This window comes from Crocuta crocuta, unplaced genomic scaffold, assembly GCF_008692635.1.
Source record: "Crocuta crocuta isolate KB4526 unplaced genomic scaffold, BGI_CrCroc_1.0 scaffold130, whole genome shotgun sequence".
NCBI lineage: Eukaryota > Metazoa > Chordata > Mammalia > Carnivora > Hyaenidae > Crocuta > Crocuta crocuta.
The window spans coordinates 9,784,627-9,807,275 of NW_027527920.1; the positions used below are offsets into that span (position 1 = coordinate 9,784,627).

General features: G+C 40.2%; 1 protein-coding gene across 2 annotated transcripts in view; it reads right to left on the reverse strand.

Moving 5' to 3' along the window:
• Window positions 1-22,649, reverse strand: part of SNX1 (sorting nexin 1) — a 38,290-nt gene that overhangs the window by 5,733 nt on the left and 9,908 nt on the right. For both annotated transcript variants that reach the window (XM_077747409.1, XM_077747400.1), the window contains exons 2-10: window positions 18,406-18,514; window positions 12,239-12,366; window positions 11,623-11,689; window positions 6,924-6,967; window positions 5,058-5,199; window positions 4,314-4,392; window positions 3,814-3,889; window positions 1,071-1,184; window positions 793-886 (exon numbers count right to left, since the gene is read on the reverse strand). In XM_077747409.1, coding sequence (XP_077603535.1) covers window positions 793-886; window positions 1,071-1,184; window positions 3,814-3,889; window positions 4,314-4,392; window positions 5,058-5,199; window positions 6,924-6,967; window positions 11,623-11,689; window positions 12,239-12,366; window positions 18,406-18,514 — 853 coding nt within the window. The remainder of the gene's footprint in view (window positions 1-792; window positions 887-1,070; window positions 1,185-3,813; window positions 3,890-4,313; window positions 4,393-5,057; window positions 5,200-6,923; window positions 6,968-11,622; window positions 11,690-12,238; window positions 12,367-18,405; window positions 18,515-22,649) is intronic.

Here is a 22,649-nt window from a genome sequence, read left to right on the forward strand (position 1 = left end):
TAAGCCTGTGGATCACAGAACAGCCTCACTTTCTCTTTTTTCACTTATCCCTTTTAAAATGTAAAAACAATTCCTAGCTCCCAGAGCCAGGTGTGACCCATGGGCTGGGTCAAATTTTACCAACCCTCACATTGGCTTCATTTAAATGGTTTTCTGCCTGTTTCGATTTCTGTTTATTATTGTATTTGTTTGTTTACTTAAGTAAGATTCATGCCCAGCATGGAGCCCAATGCTGGGCTTGAACTTATGATCCTGAGATCAAGACCTGAGCTGAAATCAAGAGTCGGATGTTTAACTGACTGAGCCACCCGGGTGCTCCTGGTTATTGCCATGTTTAAGGCAGAGAAGGAAAGCATTCACACTTGGCAAATTTTACTAGCTCTTTAGGCAAATCTCACCAAAGAAAGCTGAACAAAGGTTAGGAGACATGTATGGTTTCTCTGAATTTACATATTGCCCATTTGACCATGTAGCTGAAGTGTGTGACATCACTTTGGATATAAGCCACTGATTTAAATCATACCAACTGAAGTCCATGTCCCAGGTGAAGCTGTAGGTGGGGTGGCTCCCCTGCACCCCTCCCGGCTAGAAGGCACAATTGTTCACAGTGGCTGAATCGTGTTTCCTGTCAGGAGGTGCAGGGCATATCTTTTTTATGAGAACATCAAGGACCAGGTGGGCTGAGAATTTCAACTTGAATGGCTGATAGGCTTGGGAACAGCATGCCTCCCACCCACAGCTCACTGGAGAATCAATTTCCCCCAGCTCCAAGTGCATTTCTGAGGTTGTTACCTTTCCTATGGTTGACTAGAGTTTCTACAACAGCATGCAGTTTCCGTAAGCGCTGCTCTTCGCACTCTACTTCCTGGAGCTTCTCCTCAAACCACTGAAACACACAAGTCCAGATCTTTAATGGAGGTGATTCCTACAGGCTACAGCACAGGGTTTCCTTAAGGGACTGAATTACCTTAAAAGAAAGTCTCTATTCTAAGAAATGTCAGGATTCCTCAGGGCTTCTGAACTGTAAGACTGAGGGGGCAGGGGAAGCTGAGAGGCACAGGGCTACTCACAATGTCTGATTCATTCATCTTGATGGTCATTTTGCTGACTGCGTCCGTGGCTTTGTTGAACATCTTGAGGAGACCAGCGCCACTCAATGTCTGGGTACCCACGGCGCGTGGCAGCTACAAGACCAAGAAGGCGGGGATGGCAAGTTATCTGCTGCCCCTATTTTAGGTTCAGAAGAATTAGTATCCATCAGATGGCATGCCCCAAACTTGCCAAACAAATTATTTGAAATGTAGATTTGTTTTCTAATGTAGATTAGTTAGAAACATCTGTGACTAGCACATATAGAAAGAAAAAAAAAATCAAAGGACTATGTTAAACATATACATTTTACATTTTGTTAAAAATAACAAAATTTTCATTTTGATATAGTGTGCAGAAAGAAGATAGAGTAAGATTGTTATTTAGCCAGGAGACTTGTTGAGATGGTCTGTTATCCCAGGCACGAACTGCTTAAATACCAAACATGCTTTTGTCAAAAGTTAAAAGATTCTCTGGATTAGCATACTCTGCACACAGCAGAGCCTAAGGTCTTGAGAGGCTCTGAAGCTGTGCTGTGAGTCTATCTGAGCAAAGGTCTAAGGACAGGAGCATTATTTACTCAGACTGGGGTTACTCTGAGGGATGATCTTGTTAAGCCAAGCATGCCAAACATTTAGAAACCATTTGATTGGTTCAGTCTTACCATTACTTTCTTAAGGTATGGAAGGAATGCTAAACAATCTACAGTAAACATACCATGCTGAAAAATTCAATTTAGTATTCAGGGCGATTAGGCAAACAGTTCTCAACTTGGGGCCATGTTGACACTTGGGGACATTTGGCCGTGTCTGGAGATAATTCTGGTTGTTAAAAATGGGGTGGGGATGCTAATGGCATCTAGATAGAGGCCAGAGATGCTGCTAAACCTACTACACACAAGACAGCTGTTTACAACAAAGAATGACGCAACCCAAAGTGTCAACAGTGCTGTTGTCAACAAAGCCTGTTTTAGGGGTATGAAGTGGGGATGAGGGGGTAAAAGGGAAAAATGGATACAGGAATCCCAGAGGAGGAATGAAAAGATTTATGCACTAAGTAAAAAAATTTTAATTAAAAATTTTCATTTTAGGGGAGAAAAAACCCCCACATATAGCTAGTACCATTTTCTTCATTAACATACTATATACCATATGCAAATTCAGTAAAAATTTACAAGTAAAAACACTGCGTAGCTCAGCAAGTTAAGCATCTGACTCTTGGTTTTGGATCAGGTCATGACCTCACAGTTCCTGAGTTCAAGCCCCGATAGGGCTTCGCACTGATGGCCCAGAGCCTTCTTGGAATTCTCTCGCCTCCCCCCCTCCTCGGTCTCTCAAAATAAATAAATAAAACTTTAAAAAATAGTTAAAAAAATAAATAAAAGTAAAAGCAAAATGAAAAAATAAATACAAAATGATAGTCCTGCCCTGTCACTTATTTCCTTCTAGTTTTTTTCATATGGGATACAACATTGTTTGATTCCAGTGTTGCTTTTGATCTTTAATGACTAACATGTTCCTATAGCTCTCTCTATATACTTGCTGTTTCAAGTTTCACGTTTTATTTTTTTAAGTTTATTTATTTTCAGAGAGAGAGAGGGAAGGGAAGAGAGACAGGAAGAAAGAATCCCAAGCAGGCTCCATGATGTCAGCGTGGAGCCCCACGCGAGGCTTGATCCCACCAACCATGAGATAGTGACCTAAGCCAAAATCAAGACTTGAATGCTTAACCAACTGAGCCACCTAGGGGCCTGAAGTTTCATTTTTTATAATTATTTTTTTTTTTTAAGTAAGCTTTACACCGGAGATGGGGCTCAAACTCATGAACCTCAGATCAAGGGATGCATGATCCACCAACTGAGCCAGCCAGGCAACCCTATATACTTCTTATAATAATAAGATTTCCAATGAATATACTGCTATATATAACAATAATATAGATTGCCAATGAATATATATGAACGCTTCTGTATACCTTTTGTTTATGACAAGAATAGTGTATTTGTTGTATTGATAAATCTCACTTAATTCTTCAATTATTAGCAATTAGGCCATCTTCAGTTTTTCACAGTCCTGAATAGGCTACGCATAGCCTGTAAAAAAGACCATCTACTTGAGTCAACACTTTCGCTACATGGCAGTTCTGTGGTCTGTTTTAACTGGTTTTGATCTAATGCCCCTGAGCTCCTCGCACAAAATAAGCATTCAATTTGAGCCAAGTCGTAACCTATGAAAGACGTTCAAAGGACTTGCCCAACAGATCATTCTGTTGTTCCAGGAAGACAACAGGGTACAGTCTGACTTCTGAAACCAGTTGCTTTTAGGGGGTCTAGGTGGCTCAGTTAGTTAAGCAACCAACTTCGACTCAGGTCATGAACTCACGGTTCGTGAGTTCGAGCCCCACGCAGAGCTCCGTGCTGTCAGCTCAGAGCCTGGAGCTTACTTCAGATTCTGTATTTCCCTCTTTCTGCCCTTCCCCTACTTGCACTCTGTCTCTGTCTCTCTCTCTCAAAAATAAACACTAAAAAAAAAAATTAAAAATAAAACCAGTTGCTTTTCACTAGAGGCATAACTTTTATTTCAAAGGCTGAAAAATACCTGTCATTCTTGAGGGCTTACAAATTAATATACAGTCTTGTACTAGGCTAAATGCATACTGAATGAACTAGTTTCATTTCACTGCAGGCAGACATAAATTATGAAATTCAGTTTATATAATACTAACCTCTTCTTTTTCTAAGAACTCCCTGACATCGGGATCCTGTAACATGGTAGGATGACTCACAATCCTCTGAAGGTACCTACAGGATATAAGCAGTTATTTGGTTAGTCAAACTGGCCTCACAAGGTTTTGGGTGTCAAGGGTATGTCTTTCATTACTTTAAAATGTCCTCAGATAAGGCATTTAAGTATGACTCTGCTTATAAGCACATTCTAATTCATGTTCTTCACATTTCCAAAAAAAGAAGAAAAGTAACTGCTCAGTAGGAGACTTCAGAGCCAATCATATTTGCCTGTGAAAGAGAATCTCACTGTCTGCTCACTCAGGATGAGGAAAGAAGATGTTCTGTTACTAAGGTGGGAAGGTCAGAGACAGAGGTATGAATCTTTAATCCAGTCAAGTCTCATCTCCACTAACCCCAGGGAATGTTTCATAATTAAGTCTCAGATTCAGCTTTTCACTTCTTCATATGTTTTTCAGGAAAATGGATGTATGGCATTTACCTTTCTAGAGCAGCCCTTCGTTTTTCAAGAAATTCTGCAGAAGAAGAATCTTCCTTCCCAACTTTTACTTTTGTCATTCCTGGAATGGAATTTGAAGAGTAAAAATAACTATAGATCATCATGAATTAAAAACAAAAACAAACAAACCTGTGAGGAAGGCAATAAGAAGAGTATTACAAAAACCAGCCAAAGGCCACTTGTACACTCTATGTCACAAGGAGACATGAACAAAAGATTCTTTACATGAGAGTCATTTTTTGAACTAGTCTAAAAGTGCTGAAGGTTCTCAACTCTGGGATTGCAGAACACTGTATGTTTTCTAAAAGGGCCAAAGGACTCTGAGTCTAGATGAACAAACATCAACTGATGGCAATGGGAAGGTTCCTCAGCTCCCCCAAACCCCCACCCAATTTAGTACATTTCAATCCGAAGGAAATAATAATCATTTAAGACTGCTGATACCAACACCACACACACACACACACACACACACACACACACACACACACACACAGTGAAAGCTCAAAGCATAGCCTCCTACTGCACCCAAGGAAAGAATACATGTCAAAACACGCTATTTCTCTAGGCCTCATGTAACTCACAGGAAAACACCGGAAATATTTCTTTCCTAACCATAAGATTTCACACTGTTCAGAGAAGTATTCTCATATGCTAAGTAGAAAGTATACTGCAGAAAGAATGCAAAGGAAAAAATCCAAGCAGAACTAAAGACCACATGCTTACCTATTAGGCTTTTCTCTGGTGGAGGAGGGACAATAAAGCCATTCTGAGAATGTTTCTCTGAAAGCTTCTCATAAAGACCCAGAAAGTCACTAAATCTTCTTTTCACTGCAAACTGTTTACTCCTGAACATTGGTAAGCTCGTCTTAGGGACAGAAAAAACACAAGGCGATATCATTTCAAATAGAAGACAAATATCTTAGAAGTCATCTGGCTGATGTGAAAGGAATTTACTTCCTAGATCCCTGTCCTTTAGCCACCTGGCAAATAACTTTATCCAAGGCTGAGATTCTTACACTTTTTGAACTACAGTCCCCTCTGGCTGTCTGGGAGTCTACAGAGTCCTTCTCAGAATAAGAATTTTAAATGCATAAAATAAAATGTATAGCATTACACAAGCAACTAATTAAATTCAAATCCAGTTCTACTTCCAGGTTAAGAACACTTGGTCTAAAAAGAAACAGATGTTGAAGTCTAGTTTAAAGTGGAAATCTATGGTCACCTACAACCTGTTCATCTTGCACTGCCTTATCAAGGATATTTGCCACTGGAATTAAAGCAGCAAAACTGAAGACAGACCAGAGGAGGGAGGATCAGGTGAAATGTCTACACTATAGCTACTTTAACCTCTGAAGTGTCACAGAATCTAGAACTCACAGGTGGCAGGCCAACAAGTAGCAATGAGACAATATAAAGGAGACTATCAGTAAGAAAGACAGGGCCTACATCATAATGACAGATCATTTAATACTCACCAGGTAGGCAAGATCTAAGGAGGCTGTCCTTGCCAATTGTTAGCAAGGAAGTATATCAATGGAAACTTTTACACATGCCAATGGGAGTATATTTGGTACACACTTTTTAAAAAGTTTGTATTAAAAAAAAACAAAAAACAACAGAAACAAAAACAAAACTTTGTATTCCTTTTCCTCAACATCTGCTCTATTTAGTACCCTGGGGGACTCCTCTTGGTTCTATACACACTACAGAAACTCTTCTACATGTGCACTAGGAGACATGAGCAAGAGTGGTCATGGTTCATAATTACAGAAACTGGAAACATGCCAAATATTCACAACAGGAAAACGGATATATTATGCTATAATCACACAATGGACTAACTACAGCTACACACGACATGGATGGCTCTGAGAAACAATCCTAGTAAAGAAAGCACTATTTTCAGCATGACGCCGTTTTTATGAAACTTAAGGACAAGGCAAAACAGTATACTGTTTAGAGATACATATGTGAAAAATTTTTATAAAGGAAATGAGAGACAACTCAGGGGAGTGGTTGCCCTTAAAGTGTGAGGCAGGGATACGACAGGGAGAAACACGCAGGTGGAATCAATGGTACTCATCTTAAGACTGGTGGTAGGCTCAGGGCTTCATTTTTTATGCTTCATAACCTGCATACAACATTGTGTAAGTTTTGTATGCATTAATGTTACATAAAAATGGAAGACCAGACCTGAGGGGTAAGAGGCAGGGAAAGTATTAAAAGAAGCTCCACATGGGAAACCTCGTAAGACCTGACGATTTTTAAACAGATGACAAGTTTGGGGCAATCCACCAAACTAGTTCTAAGCCACAAAGTTCCTACGAAGGACGGGAAAATATCAGAGATATCACATGTCTTAATACAACTTACAAAGTTTCACACTGAAGTGTTAGCTCTCTGGAAGAAAAGTGGAAAGGCTCAGATGAGATTACCAAAGGGATGCAGGCTTGCTCCATCTTGAGTAAACTTGAAGGAGGATGTTGGCAAAGAAACTAAAGAAATACCCAGAAACAATCTGAATGATGACCTTCTTGGTATACCCCCAAGTCTATTAAGTTGATCACCAGCTGGGCCATTTGGACTCACCTGTGTTGTAACTTTGTAGGCTACATAGGCATTCATACCATCCCCTGTGGGAAAACAAGAAAGCACAAGAAGATTACTTTGTAAACCAAAGCAGTGTTGATCTTGCTAACATCTAACCAGGAATCATAAGCCATAGGAGCCCTGTAGAAGAAGAGATACTTGTTTCATCTCCAAGCTTTATAAACTATCCTACAATCCCCTACTTTGCCTTAGGGTATCTGTGGCACATATCATGCCCCCACGGATGCTGGCGGGGTCCCAGGTTGAGTTAGACAAGAGAGTCAGCCCCCTGTTCCAAGGCCAGGCTCCATTTATACCCTCCACAAAGCAGCACTGGATACTGACAATCCATCGGTTGTTACCATGCCAATATTTGGGCTGGTTATACACATCTGTCTAAAACCAAACAATTCTCTTGCTGTATAAAGCAGGAGGAGGAGAAGGAAGCAACTGATGTAAAAGGAAACAAGCAGTTCTACCCTAAGCTAGCTCTGGGCTCGGTTTGCTCTTTCAGAAATACTGTCACGGACCCCTCCATTGGTGCTGGGGGACACTGACCTCTCTCATCTAGCAAGTTCACCCAGAGCAAAGGGCCTGGCAGGAAGATGCTTCGGCTCCCTGATGTCACACAAATCTCTTTCCTGAAGGAATTATTTTTGTGAAAAAGCCTTTGACTGTTAAATAATTTGGGATTCAAGCAATTGTTTTTCTCTGTGGTAGTGTTCTGACCTAGACCACTTAGGGACATAAAGGCACCATTGACTCTCTGAGCAGTGAAAAGACATACAGTGGACTCTGACAAAGCTCCAGTGCTAAAATCTGGTGTTTCGGGCTAGTTTTGTTCCCTGCTTCCCCACCCCTCAATTCTTCCTCACACCAAACAGGAAAACCTAGGTCAACAATTACTAAGTGCTTATGATTCCAAACTGGTCCTGGGAGAAGGCCCAGGGGAAGAAGGTGCAGTACTGAATCAGCAGGGTCACATACTGCAACCTAGTTCCAGTGAGATGGCCTGGAATGCCTGTTTTTATCAAGTACACAGAGAAGTTGGAGATTATACAGGAAGGAAGAAGGGCTTGTCTTCTCTACCTTTCTAATCCTACCAAAAGGGTGCATGTAAAACAGAAATCATAAGCTAACCCTTAGAAATTACTGCATATCAATACCACTGTTGGTTCTCTTCTAAACCACTTATACTACATTGCCTAACACTAAGAATGTTTACCACTGTTAAAAGGGGAAAAAAATCTAAATTTACTTTATAGAAAAAGTATCTCAATTTCATTCATGGGTCATAGTCAAACTTCCAAGTGGTCAATTTCATAATTTAGTGCCTGCAAATAAGGAAGCCTAAGTGCAAACATACTAACACAGAAAAGCAAAGCAATATCGTCAGTTTGCTAGCATATCAGCTGCTTTTACTGAGGCAGTGAGTGAGGAAAAATATACCTGCAGGTACACACAGAGTTCATAAAATGTGGAAATGGGCTAGTAATACAGCAGTTTTAAATTTACATTAACTTCGTAAATAACTGCAGAGAGTTAGAGATGGCATATACAAATTACCATGGCTCTAAAAAGCACATCCTGGTAGAAGAGGGACCCTATTTATTTATTTGGTTGGTTTTATTTTTTATTTTCATTTTTTTAAACTATTTATTTTGAGAGAAAACATGTGAGCAGGGAAGGAGCAGAGAGAGAGGGAGAGAGAGAATCCCAAATAGGCTGTGGTAAAAGCATGGAACTTGATCTCACGAACTGAACTGTGCAGTCGTGACCTGAGGCAAAATCAAGAGTCAGACGCCCAGCCAACTGAGCCACCCAGGCACCCCAAAGTTTTTTTTTTTTTTTTTTTAATTTTTAATGTTTTATTTATTTCTAGGAGAGAGAGAGACAGCATGAGCAGGGGAGGGTCAGAGAGAGAGCGAGTCACAGACTGAAACAGGCTCCAGGCTCTGAGCTGGCAGTCAGCACAGAGCCCGACGCGGGGCTCGAACCCACGAACCGCGAGATCATGACCTAAGCGAAAGTCGGACGCTCAACCGACTAAGCCACCCAGGCACCCCAAAGTTTTAAGTAATCTCTGCAATCAATGTGGGCTTTAACTCATGACCCCAAGATCAAGAGTAGCATGCTCTACCAACTAAGCCAGCCAGGCACCCCACTTTCTAATGTATTTAGATGTGTGTGGGAAGGAGAAACACACATTTAATAAACAGCCCACACAAACAGAAGGTGTTGTTGTAAAGATCAGGTCTTTTCTTTCTTTAATGTAATCTCTAGATTCAACATGGAGCTCAAACTCACAACCCTGACATCAAGAGCCACATCCTCCAGTTACTGAGCCTGCCATGGTGCCCCAAGATCAGGTCTTGAATATGAACATGCTTTAAGTAGCTGGTTTCCTGGCATCAACGTGACTAAGAATCTAGACTATGTACAGGGAATGAAAGCCTATCACCAAAGTGATCTATGTTTAAATAAATCTGATCCACAAGCTGTTTAAATTACTGTTGTGAACTGAATTCTGTACCCCAAAAAGATAACACTGAAAGTCCTAACTGCCAGCATCTCAGAATGTGACCTTATTTGGAAACAGGGTCTTTATAGAAGCAATCAAGTAAAAATGAGGTCAGTAGTAGCGGGCCCTAATTCAATTATGACTGCTGTCCTTATAAAGAGAAATGTGGATACAGAGACAGACCATATAGAGAGAAGACCATGTGAAGATGCCCAGGAAGAATGCCATGTGACAATGAAGGCAGAAACTGGGGTGATGGAGCTACAAGCCAAGGAATGCATGAGGTTCCCAGAAACTAGAGGAGAGCCACAGGACAACCTTCTTAGTACCTTCAGAGGGAGGATGGCCTTGCTGACACCATGATTTCAGAATTCAAAATACATCCCTGTTGTTTTAAGCACTCTGTTTGTAGTACTTTGTTACAGAAGTCCTAAGAAAACTAATACAAGCCTTCCCTCTTCTGGTCTATTAAACTTCATTACTTTTATTTTTTTTCCAAAAACATCATGACTTTTTAAAATTTTTGAATGTTTATTTTTGAGAGAAAAAGAGAGGGACAGAGAGAGACAAGAATATGAGTGGGGGAAACACAGAATCTGAAGCAAGCGTCAGGCTCTGAGCTATCAGCACATAGCCCCGCACAGGACTCAAAGGCATGAACCGTGAGATCATGACCTGAGCTGAAGTTAGACACTTAACTGAGCTACCCAAGTGCCCCTAAAACATGAATTTTAAATATTAAAATAATTAGTATTCAATTGTTCTTATTCTAAGGATTTAAAGCAGGTAATAACTAGCTTAAAATCAATATGCTTATAAAATACTTATAAATATTAGAGAGGCAAAAAAATAACCCCGCCATTTAATCCAAAGTACTGGCCCAGGCTCTACTACCCTGGACCATACTGTGACCTGACAGGAAAACTGCATTTTCCTGTGACCTGACAGGAAAACTGCTGTGCTGACAGCTCAGAGCCTGGAGCCTGCCTCAGATTCTGTCTCTCTTTGCCCCTCCCTCATGCTCACACTTGGGTCTCTGTCTCTTAAAATTGAATAAATGTTAAAAAAAAAAAAAAAAAAACTTTTTAAAATTCCTGTTTCTAGTTCAGAACAAAGGGTTGGAAATTACATTTTCCTCTTGATCATATAAACAGTACCAGTATTTAGTAGGAGGAAAGGCTCTGTAAAGCCTCTTCTCTCAAGGACTGTACCTAGAACAAGAAAAATTGAGGCCTGTTGCTCTCTGCTCAATAATAGCTTTCACAAGCTTGCGACATGAGAAGGCCATCTAGAAAAATCCAGGTTCTGGCCAAAATCATGTATTGTGCTTTTTGAAAACCTAACTTCGTCCAAACTTGACCAAAATTCAACTGAGTCCTTTAGTCATTACCTATCAAAGACAGATGCAGACTTACGTGTTTCTTTAGGCCATTAAGAATGCCTGATAAATAATATATAAAAAGAATTCCAAACTTTTTAGGGGAAAAACAAATTCAGTATCCTCAAATTTTAGATGTTTTAGGATGCTTAAATAGAATTTATGATTTCAAAGAAAAGTAAAATGGTCTCATCAACTCTGTGGGAAAAAGCAATTTTTGTTTGTTTGTTTTTAATGTTTATTTTTGAGAGAGAGAGCACAAGTAGGGGAGGGGCAGAAAGAGGGTGACAGAGGATCCAAAGCAGGCTCTGCACTGACAGCAGAGAGCCCAATGCGGGGCTCAAACTCACAAACTGTGAGATCATGACCTGAACCGAAGTCAGATGTTCAATCGACTAAGCCCAGGCACCCTGCAATGTTTGGGTTTTTTAAAAAGGATTCTGGGGCACTGGCTGGCTCAGTCAGTGGAGCACGCAACTCTTGGTCCTGGAGTTGTAGGTTCAAGCCCCGTGTCAGGTGTAGAGACGACTTAAAAATAAAATCTTTAAGAAAGAATTCTAACAGTATTTAATGTCTCTGATTTTTTTTTTCCCCAAAAGCAAAGAAAAGCCTAATAAAGTACTAGGTAACTGCTATTTCTAGCCTTAGAAGCATAGCAAGGGGTATAATCTTACAAGAAAGATAATGATGAAGCATTTCACATTTACTAACTCAGCTCTAGAGGTAACCATGTAGAAACTGGCTAGCCATGCTTTCCTTGGCCACATCCTAACATCAGAAGGATATTCAAATACACTTACCTATCTTCTCAGGATCAGTTATACCGACTGTCAAATCAAATTGGTCTTCCTGTTCTTCTTCCTCTAGCTTTTAAAGAGAAGACAAAACATGAGAGTTAATACACAAAAAAAGGCTATTAATTTTACCCTGCACTTATCTTGTTTCAATATAACAACATTAATTTATATCCTTCTATACATCAGTGTTAAGCTCTGTCCATTTCCAACACTCCCAATGAATCAACCTCCACAATTTTAGGGTGAAGTTTGCTCAAAGATCTTTGTTACATCTATTCACCTAAAACCTTACTTTGATCATAAGGCATAATTATTAGATTTTGGAAGACTTGCCTCTGTTGGGCTAAAGAGGGAATGATGAAAGACTATACTCTCGAATATGGGAGCTTCAGACATTACATATCATTAGTGTTCACTGAAAGCCTCTGTGTTATCCTCTATGTAATACGTATTTTGTCCAAGAAAGAGCTCTTTACTGGTTTTCGGCTGTCTATTAACCACATAAGTGTTCTTCAAGAGTCATAATTATTTTCTCAAGGTTCATACTCAACTGAACTTTAGACTGTCAACACAGCCCTAAAAATCCAAAAGAAACAAGACCAATAGCACAAATTCTCACCTCTTCATAGCTTGGCTGGGACTTAGTAGAATTTGTGGCTTCCTGTGGAGGAAGAGAAATCAGTGCTTTGGCCGGCATTTTCTTCTGATTATTTTGTGTACTGTCCAGGGAGAGCTCCACTGTGGCATCTAAAAATAGATGATATTTTACAATGAAGATCAATAATGGGTCTTTGATGGCTAAACTTCAGTTCTATAGGCTAAGAGACAAAAAACAGCAGCAACCACTTGCAATACTTACACGTTTTCAAACTAAGCAAGAGTCTTTTCAAGCAAGAGTTGAGAAATTTGACCCAGATGAACAGAACAAGAGAAAATAAGAGCTTTTTACATGGATAAAAGGGGAAGATGGTAAGGGCAGTGCTCTTTTGGCACAAGCTTGGCAGAACAAGCTCTCTCATTTCTAAATACAACTGCCTGGCTACCCTGTCCTACCTAAAATTTAGGCAAGAATCAGATATTAAGCAAAAGACTACATAGCCGAAGTCAGTGTACCAATTTACTTTACTCTTAGGAATATTCCCTTAAAACTTTATATAAACTCTATTCCTGTTATAATGGTTTGTAAAGGAAGAGTAAGTACAGCTAGAGTTAGATGTATTGACAGCAAAAAAAGGACATCAAAGGAAATCAGGAACCCCATTAAGCTAGAAAAAATATACCCAACATACAAACACAATAACTCTTGGGAAAAGGCACTACTTGTCACACCTGAGAATGGCTATGTTGTTTTAGCAGTTTAAGAATTGGGGCAACTGGGTGGCTCAGTTGGTTGAGTGTATGACTTCAGCTCAGGTCATGATCTCGCGGTTCGTGGGTTCGAGCCGCGTGTCGGGCTTGGTCCTGAGAGCTAGCTCAGAGCCTGGACCCTGTTTCGGATTCTGTGTCTCCTTCTCTCTCTGACCCTCCCCTGCTCACACTGCAGGTGTCTCTCTCTCTCTCTCTCAGAAATAAATAAAACACATTTAAAAAAATTAAGAAAAAAAAGAATTATTTGCAGAGGTGCCTGGGTGGCTCAGTTGGTTAAACATCTGACTTTGGCTCAGGTCATGACCTCAAAGGTTCATGGGTTCAAGCCCTGCATCAGTCTCTGTGTTGACAGCTCAGAACCTGGAGCCTTCTTCAGATTCTGTGCCTTCCTCTCTCTCTGCTCCTCCCCTGTTCACACTCTGTCTCTCTCTCTCTCTCAAAAATAAACGTTTAAAAAAATAGTTTACAATTATAGTTTTAGATCATCTTGCAAAGATTATGTTTAACACATGCTATCCAAGGGATAAAAAGATGTAATATCTGAAATCTTTCTAATACAAACAGTTAAAAAAAATAGTGCTTAAAGCTGCTTTTGTCTATCTGGGAAAATCTCAGTTGAGCAGAACTCACTCCTTAGGTGTTCTAGAAAGGGCATTTTAAGACAGCATTATGTACCATTTTTAGACATTAAATTTTTTTTTTGACTAATAAAAAAAGAGTGCACTTTCAACTTGGAGCAATGGAGCTAGAAGTTCAAAACCTAAACAGCTAAGATTTTTTTTAACTAAAAAAATTTTTTTAAATGTGTTATATTCATTTCTAAGAGAGAGAGAGAGAGAGACAGCATGAGTAGGGGAGGGCCAGTGAGAGAGGGAGACACAGGATCAGAAGCAGGCTCCAGGCTCTGAGCTAGCTGACAGCACAGAGCCCGACTCAGGGCTTGGACCCATGAACTGTGAGATGATGACCTGGGCCGAAGTCGGAGGCTTAACCGACTGAGCCACCCAGGTGCCCCAAGATTTTTTTTTTAATAAAGAAAAACAAAAACATCTACTTGGCCTGATCAATAGGCATTCAATTTTAACCTCAGAAAATTCAAAGAAAGCTATTTCTTTTTCTTTTATAGACTTTCCTTTGGAGCTAAAATGAAACCAGAGATGTGGGTCTAGAAGATATAACTAAGTCCTAGATCAATGTTCAAATCATTAAACGTGAATCACATCTATAAGTATGGGTAACACTGGTAGAACCTAGTACCTACCAAGAAAAGAAGAAAGGTGGTTATGTAATCTGACCCTGGTGTGGGAATATGAAACAAAAAAAGTACACATGAGAAACCTCTCAGGATAGTAGGGTTCTTTGGAGTAAGCAACCAACTTAAGTAGGTTGAAGATCCATCATGTAGGCCTCAAGTAAATAATGAAGTTAACAAGGTGTTTAAAAATGAAACAATAGGCACTTTTTTGAAAGACTGTGCACATGCAAGTTGAGGAGGGCAGGGGGAGGGGTGAGGGGAAAGGAGGGGGGAGGGGAGGAAAATCCCAAGCAGGCTCTGCACAGTCAGTGCAGAGCCTGATGCAGAGCTTGAACCCACAATCTGCAAGATCATGACCTGAGCCGGAAGTCATATGCTTAACTTACTAAGTCACCCATGCACCCTGGAAGTACTTATTTTAAACCTTTCGGGGGAGCCTGGGTGGCTCAGTCAGTTGGGCGTCCAATTCTGGCTCAGGTCGTGATCTCATGGTTTGTGAGTTCAAGCCCTGTGCTGACCGCTCAGAGCCTGGACCCTGCTTCAGATTCGGTGTCCCCCTCTCTCTCTGCCCCTTGCCTGTTCATACTCTGTCTCTAGGTCTCAAAGATAAATAAACATTAAAAAAAATTTTTTTAATAAAAAAAAACCTCACTTATTAAGTGCTACTGAAAGCCTCTGAAGGGTTGTGTATCTTTTACTGATATTCATGTGACAAAGATGCCTACACTTACATTAGAAAATGTTTTTGTTTTGTTTTGTTTTTCTTTCTTCCCAGGGTACCTGGGTGGCTCAGTCGGCTGAGTGTCTGACTCTTGATTTCAGCTCAGGTCATGGTCCCAGTATCATGGGACTGTGCCCTATGTTGGGCTCCTTGCTGAAATGGAGGCTGCTTGAGAGTCTCTGTCTCTGTCTCTCTCCCTCTGCCCTTCTCCCCTGCTTATGTGTCCTCTCTCTAAAATAAAAATTAAAAATTTTAAAGAAAGGTGCTTTTTTCTCTGAACTTCTGACAAGAGTAATGGAAAAACCTTTGTGCTCCATCACAGACACTCAGATTGTCACTGAACTAATCATGCAGAAAACAAAACCAGAACATTTAAATCTCCACAATCAATATCTAAAACACCTGAGAAGGTACTCAAGTCCTAAACCAAATGTCTCATTATAGGTATTCCTTTCTGCAGATGTCTTATGTTCCTTTCTTAGTAATGAGGCAGGTATTGGCTGCTTATGAAAGCAGTAGCAGATCGAAATAAATCACAATCTTCGTTATTCATAAATATGTCTGTGATAAAGATTTCCTACATGTTCAGGTACACAAAATCCAGCCATGGGGTTAAGTCAGTCACACTAAGATTTCAAGTTCTTCTTATAAGCAAAGATAATATGAATGTTAAGGACCCAGAGAGAGAAAAAAACCTTTTAACCTGCCATATAACTAAAGATAATTCATTACATAATTGCATTTCTCCTCCAGTAACTTGATCCAAAACAATTACTACCAGAATGAACAGTGTACACTTTACATTTCAGAGATAAAGGGAATTGGAAAATCTTCTAATAAATCATTAAAGTCCTTATAACTTCTCTTTCCGGTCTTAAAAAATGTTTTTTAATGTTTATTTATTTTGAAAGAGATAGAGTGTAAGCGGGGGAGAGGCAGAGAGAGAGGGAGACACAGAATCTGAAGCAGGCTCCAGACTCTGAGATGTCAGCACAGAGCTCGACATAGGGCTCAAATTCACGAAACGCGAGATCATGACCTGAGCCGAAGTCCGAAGTCGGACACTTAACCGAGTGAGCCACCCAGGCGCCCCACTTTCATGTCTTTTAAATTTACTGCCAGAGTTCTAATGAGAGGACCGTCCCCAGATGCTACCCTCTGCCCTCGCAGGTCTCCCTTTCCTCACCACTCTTCTCTGAGGAGCTCATTCCAGGAAAACAACTCCTGTGTGTCCAGTTCTTCCCTCTCTCCCCAGGCACAGTACCACAATTCCAATCACCTCCTGGGCATTTCCCTTTGCATTTTCGAATTTAAAATATCTAAAACCCAAACTCACTTTTCCCTCAAAGCCAGTTTCTTCTTTCAGAATGGAGTTCTCAAAATGCTCATTTTCTTCTTAATCTTTGGACTTGAAACCTTTGACTCCATCTTCAATTCCCATTTTTGGATGTCCATTACATCCAGTCACTAACACCAACACCAAATTTTGTTGATTTCTCTTTCGAAAAGTTTTCACCTTTCCCTTCCCACTTATATCCTCTTATTTTCAGTCATTGCCATTTCATTCTTTTTTCTTTTCTTTTTCTTCTTCTTCTTCTTTTTTTTTTTTTTGAGAGAGAGAGGGTGCAAGTGAGCAGAGGGCAGAGAGAGAGAGAGAGAGAGAGAGAGAGAATGAAGCAGGGCTCACCTGAAATGGGGCTTGAAATCATCTGATGTGGGACTCAAACTCAATAATCATGAGATCATCAACTAAGCCCAAGTCAGATGCTTAATGAGTGAACTACCCAGGCGCCCTGTCATTTCATTCTTAAACAAATTTGTTAAATGCCTTCTGAAGTATCTAGTTTTTCTTTACTGCAATCCATTTTATACAGTAATTCCACTAGACCAGTCTTCTTAAAACATTACTTTACGCAAATCACTTCATTTTTTTGATAAGTTTATTTATTTTGAGAGAAAGTGCATGTGCAAGTAGGGGAGGAGCAGAGAGAGAAAATCCCAATCAGGTTCTGCACGGTCAGCAGGGAGCCCAACATGGGGCTTGAACCCATGACCTGGGAGATGAGGACCAGAGCCAAAATCAGGAGTCAAACACTTAACTGAGCCACCCAGGTGTCCCTGATATCACTTTCTTTATTCAAAATGGCCAGTGGCTCTTAACTGACAGTAGGATGAAAATTCAAACTATAATTATTATTGATGTCTAAAAGCCTCCTAAACTACATTTCAAGCATTATCTTCCATGGCTTCTCTAAGAACCCTCTGCTCTGGTCCAAGTTTATTGACTGGCTCTTGAACATACCTGGCCAACCATTTGTAATATTTCTCCTTTTCCTCCTACATAAATCCTGCTTCTTCCAGGAAGTCTTCCAAGGTCACTCTAGACCAGAGTGTCTCAGTGTGGGCACTATTGACATTTTGAGCTGGACAATTTTTTGTAAGGGGCTGTCTCGTGTATTACAAGGTTTTTAGCAGCATTTACAGCGTCGATCCACCAGACACCAATAGTATTCCCAAGTGTGACAACCAAAACTAGCTCTCATTATTACCAAGTGTCTTCTGGGGGACAAAATTACCCCTTGCTGAAAACAGGGAGGCCCTCTCAAAAAACAGTTATTGGGCCCAAAGAGTTAAAAGTGCCAAGGTTAAGAAACCCCACACCAGGGGCGCCTGGGTGGCTCAGTCAGTTAGGTGTCCGACTTCAGCTCAGGTCATGTTCTCACGGTTCTTGAGCTCAAGCCCCTCATCCGGCTCTTTGCTGACAGAAGCTCAGAGCCTGCAGTCTGCTTCAGATTCTATGTATCCCTCTTTCTCTCTCTGCCCCTCCCCAACTCACACTGTTTCTCTCCATCTCTCAAAAATGAATAAACGTTTAAAAAGAAAAAACTTAAAAAAAAAAAAAAAGAAGAAGAAGAAGAAGAAGAAAGAAACCCCACACTATACTAATGTTTTTCAAACCGCAGGCTGTGGCTCATTGGTGAACTATGAAATCCATTCAATGGGTTGCAAATAGCATTTAAAAAAAAAAAAGGAGAAACAATAGAAAATTTCAGATTGTATTATAAAGGCAAGTCATTTAATAAAACTTTGTTTCAATTTTATATAAGCATGTATATATTTTGGATTATGACACAAAATGTAATTCTTACTGAGTCTTGGTCATAAAAGTCTAAAGTCTGATCTCAAAGATTTGAGACTTGGTATTTCTAGCATTCTTCTTGCCTCATTTATATTGTTTAGTAGCTTTTCTAACTCTATCTGTATGTTTATGTCTTACTCCTTCAACCTGTCAGAATCTTGATTGCAGGGACTATATTCTACATGATTTCGAATTCTCCATAATCATATCCTTATGTGGAGTTATGTTTCCAGTATACATCTTGCTTGTTTATAACTCGGTAACTTAGAAGACTTCTAGTATAAGTTATGAGACCATACTTGCCTGCAAAGAGATCCTGTGGTTCTTGGTCTTGTTCCTCATGGATCCCATTTTCTTTGGAGCCATTGTTGATGGGAAGGGAAGCAACTCTCTTTGGAGACTGGGGCTTACTCTGAAAACAAAGCAATACTGTGAATAAAACAGTACCATTAAAAACAAACCTAGAAAATGACTTTTAATGCATTCCTCAATCACACCCACAGGTTTTTAGGGGAAGACTGGCTCACAACTCAGTTCAATATGCAGCAAATCATCATTAGTGATCTAAGTGCTGCCCAAGTAATCAGAGCTAACATAAACTCACACATTTCAGGGTTAATTTCTAACACCATAACCTTGCTGAAATGCCCTACCCCAAAGCACATGATACTGACATGGGTATGTGTACACAAGATAATTTTCAAAAGAACCTATCCAAATGCATTTCTCCTTCTCCCTTGACGACCTTTATTCTTTCAAATGCTGATTGAGCACATTCTAGTGACCAGTACACCACATTGGAGTGCAGAATTAAAGCTCTGATCCTGGCTTACAGTATGGCCATGGCTAAACTGTTCACAAAAACCCAGTTATGCAGATATTACTGACTCCCTGTCAGGCAAAGGAGGGTATGACACTTTATATCTAATCCTGTTCATAAATACAACTTATCTATCCCTAAATTACACAATTTTCAACCACACCCATGCCAGGCTAGCAGAATAAAGACCAGTCACGATTAGCCTCCTGGACACATGGTAAAAATACAGTCAGTTAATGGCCTTTATCAAAAGCTCAGTGATCACCCTCAAACAAGGATTGGGTGTGGCCCCAGATCGGTACTAGAGGGAACAAAGCTGGATTGTGCAGAACATGAAGAGAATGCTGGGAATCTGGCTTCAAAAGCCATGGTGTGGTATTACACCATTTTGAAGTCAGACCCCAAGGCCAAATCAGTTAAAAGACCTGACTTAAGGAATCTTTTATGAAACATTTCCTTAACAAATCTGAGGGAGTTTGTTCCTCAGAAACAGGCTTTTTCTGATCCAACAGAACAAAGTAAAATGACAGATCTAATGGGTACTCTGAATTTGCCACACAAACAGCTCAATCTCAATATTGGGGCCACCCGCAGGCAAAGAAACTGTTACCAATATGTAGATTTATTTTAACAAACAGTGCTCCCAGTGAAACTTCTCTATATTAATAAAAGTTTAATGAATACTCAGTTGCATATGCTTAAATGTTATACCAACTCAGAGACAGTGACCCTGTTTTCTAGGTGGTTAAAACAACAAAAAAATTACTGCTGAGACAAAGACAACAAATAATAGGGCAAAACCAAATCTACAGTTCCCTTTTGTCTCATAGGCCAGCTACTTTCCTACATACACACATTTCCTTTCTATACATACAACTGTGCTCTTGTACAGTATAGGGATCTCAAAAAAGCCATCTGATTTCTTTTAATTCAAACCCCATGGATTCAGGGATATCACGGATACCAGTCACTTTCAAACAGAGATCTAGGAGAGATTAGAGCTTAAGGCACATTAAGGATATATATGTATACACACACACATACATACATATACACACATCCAAATGTAATTTACTAGTTCATCAGGGAGACTAAAGCAACAGGAAAGGCACAGGTTATAATTTACCATTTTTACCACAGACTACCAGAGACTTACCAAAGACTAAGAACAGTTTGTGGAGTAATGCTAGAACAGCAGCCTGCCTTTCCTTATAATAATCAGACAAGACAGATCCAGATGAATAGGACACGCCAAAGATAAGTGGAGCATGGCAACCTGTCTCTCTTCCCCCGCCAGACTCCATTTTAAGCATAAACAATAAGTCACTTGACTAGCACAAAGACATGTGCTCTAAGTATACCAGGTATGCTAGGTAACAACTACCTGTGAGAACAGAAAACTCCTCAGATATATTCTGGGATTCCATCCTCCAAATCAAACTACTCCCAGATGAGTTCAAAGAAAGCTGAAGATAGACTGATTACTGTATTTGCTACCCATTTCTTTCCTCTGCAATTCTTTTACAAAATTAATCTTCTATGTGTGTAAACCTTTGTATTCTCTTCCCCGCACCCCCCCACTATCTGAGTATTTTTTCATGTCATCAAAAGTTGAAGAAAATTTGCACTTTTAGTGATTTCACTCTCTATTGTAGGGGTATCCACAACATAGTCATCTCTCTAAAAAGGGACACTTAGAGTTTACAGGTTTTTATCATCACAAATAAAGCTATGACACTCATCCCTATATGTACGTCCACATCTGATTATTTCATTGGGATATAATGTTTTTTTCTGTGAGAGAGTAGGTGTGGGCAGGGGAGGTGCAGAGAGAGGGAGATAGAGAATCTGAAGCAGTATCCAGGCTCTGAGCTATTAGCAGAGTGCTCAACGCAGAGCACGAAACCTGAGAACTGAGAGACCTCATGACCTGAGCTGAAGTTGTACGCTCAACTGAGGCATCCAGGCATCCCAAAAGTCTAATCTTCAATCAGTATTATGAAGGTATAGTTTATATTAAAAAGCTAATGGGGGGGGGGTCTGGGTGGCTCAGTCAGTTAAGGGTCAGACTCTTGATTTCAGCTCAGATTATGATTTCAGTTTGTGGGTTTGAGCCCTGCAGCTAACAGTGCAGAGCCTACTTGGGATTCTCTCTCTCTCTTTCTCTTACTCTCTCTCAGTAAATAAATGAATAAACTTTAAAAAAATAAAAAACCTAATTCTGAATCAACAGTTAAAATTTCAGGAAGGACTCATTTGGGGTGGGGGGGAGGCACTTGATTACGCTGAATTGCAAACTGAATACTAAAAATAAGCTTTGCTTTATAATTTATATTTTAAAAGCTTCTTGTCAGTAAATCACAAAACTAACTTTTTAAAAAAAAATTTTATTTATTTTTGAGAGAGAGAGAGAGAGAGAGAGAGACAGAGTGAGAGTTGGGGAGGAAAAGAGAGAGGGAGACACAGAATCCAAAGCAGGCTCCAGGCTCTGAGCGGTCAGCACAGACTCTGACATGGAGTTTGAAGCACAAGTTCATGATCTGAGTCAAAGTTGGACGCTTAACCGACTGAGCCACCTAGGCGTCCCTCCATCTGTTTGAAGGGGGCTAAATTTCTAGGCAATAGATAAAACTATTTTCTGTGATGAAAACAGTATGGCTGTGATATAGTTAGTAAAGTAAGACAACAGCCCTTGCCTACTTCCCTGTCCCCCCACCTTCTCCTTTGCTGAAATAAAGGAGGCATTCTTTCTTTGGTGACAGAAGCCTAGGCTAGCATATCCAACGCTTGCTGCATCCTTCTGGCTATTAATTTTAGCAGGTCGTTCCACTGATAACCTGTTTAAAAGTTCAAGTACTTCTGTTTATAATTACAAGGTACACAGACAGCCTACTTCAACCCTCAGAGAGGCACTAGAAAGATCTGCAGTGACAGCAATTGTGCTAAGAGCAAATAGGTATTCCTCACCAATTACCATCCTCAAACCATGAGGCCAGGCCACTAACACAATATTCTTATCTCAGGGAAGGACACACCCGGGTTTGCTATCCTTCACAGTGACAAAGCCATTCAGTCCTGAAAACTACTACTGTGATTTTGGGTAACTTTCCTTTAGGGTAACCAGTTGTTGATTCTTTCTTATATTGCTCAACTGCTCTTTGCTCCATGCAGAAGCCTTGCACTATTCAAGGGACCTCAAAAGTAGTACTTTTAAAACCCTCAAAGGCATTCAGAGGTTGAATCTATTTTATTTTTACTTTTTAAAAATAGTTTATTGTCAAGTTGGTTTCCATATAACACCCAGTGCTCATCCCCACAAGTGCCCTCCTCCATGCCCATCACCCCCCTGCCCCCACCCCCACCCCCATCAGCTCTCAGTTTGTTCTCGGCATTCAAGGGACTCTCATGGTTTGCCTCCCCCCCTCTCTCCCACTATTTTTCCCCTTCTTCTCCCCCATGGTCCTCCGTTAAGTTCCTCCTAATCCTCCTATACATGCAAACATATGGTATCTGTCCTTCTCTGATTGATTTATTTCACTCAGTATAACATACTCAAGTTCCATCCATGTTGCTACACATAGCCAGATTTCATTCTTTCTCATTGCCATGTAGTATTCCATTGTATAGATAAACCACATCTTCTTGATCCATGGTTGAATCTATTTTAAAAACTAAGGTAACTGTGATTCTGGGGAACTAGAGTACTAATTTTCTGGCAGAAAAAAAA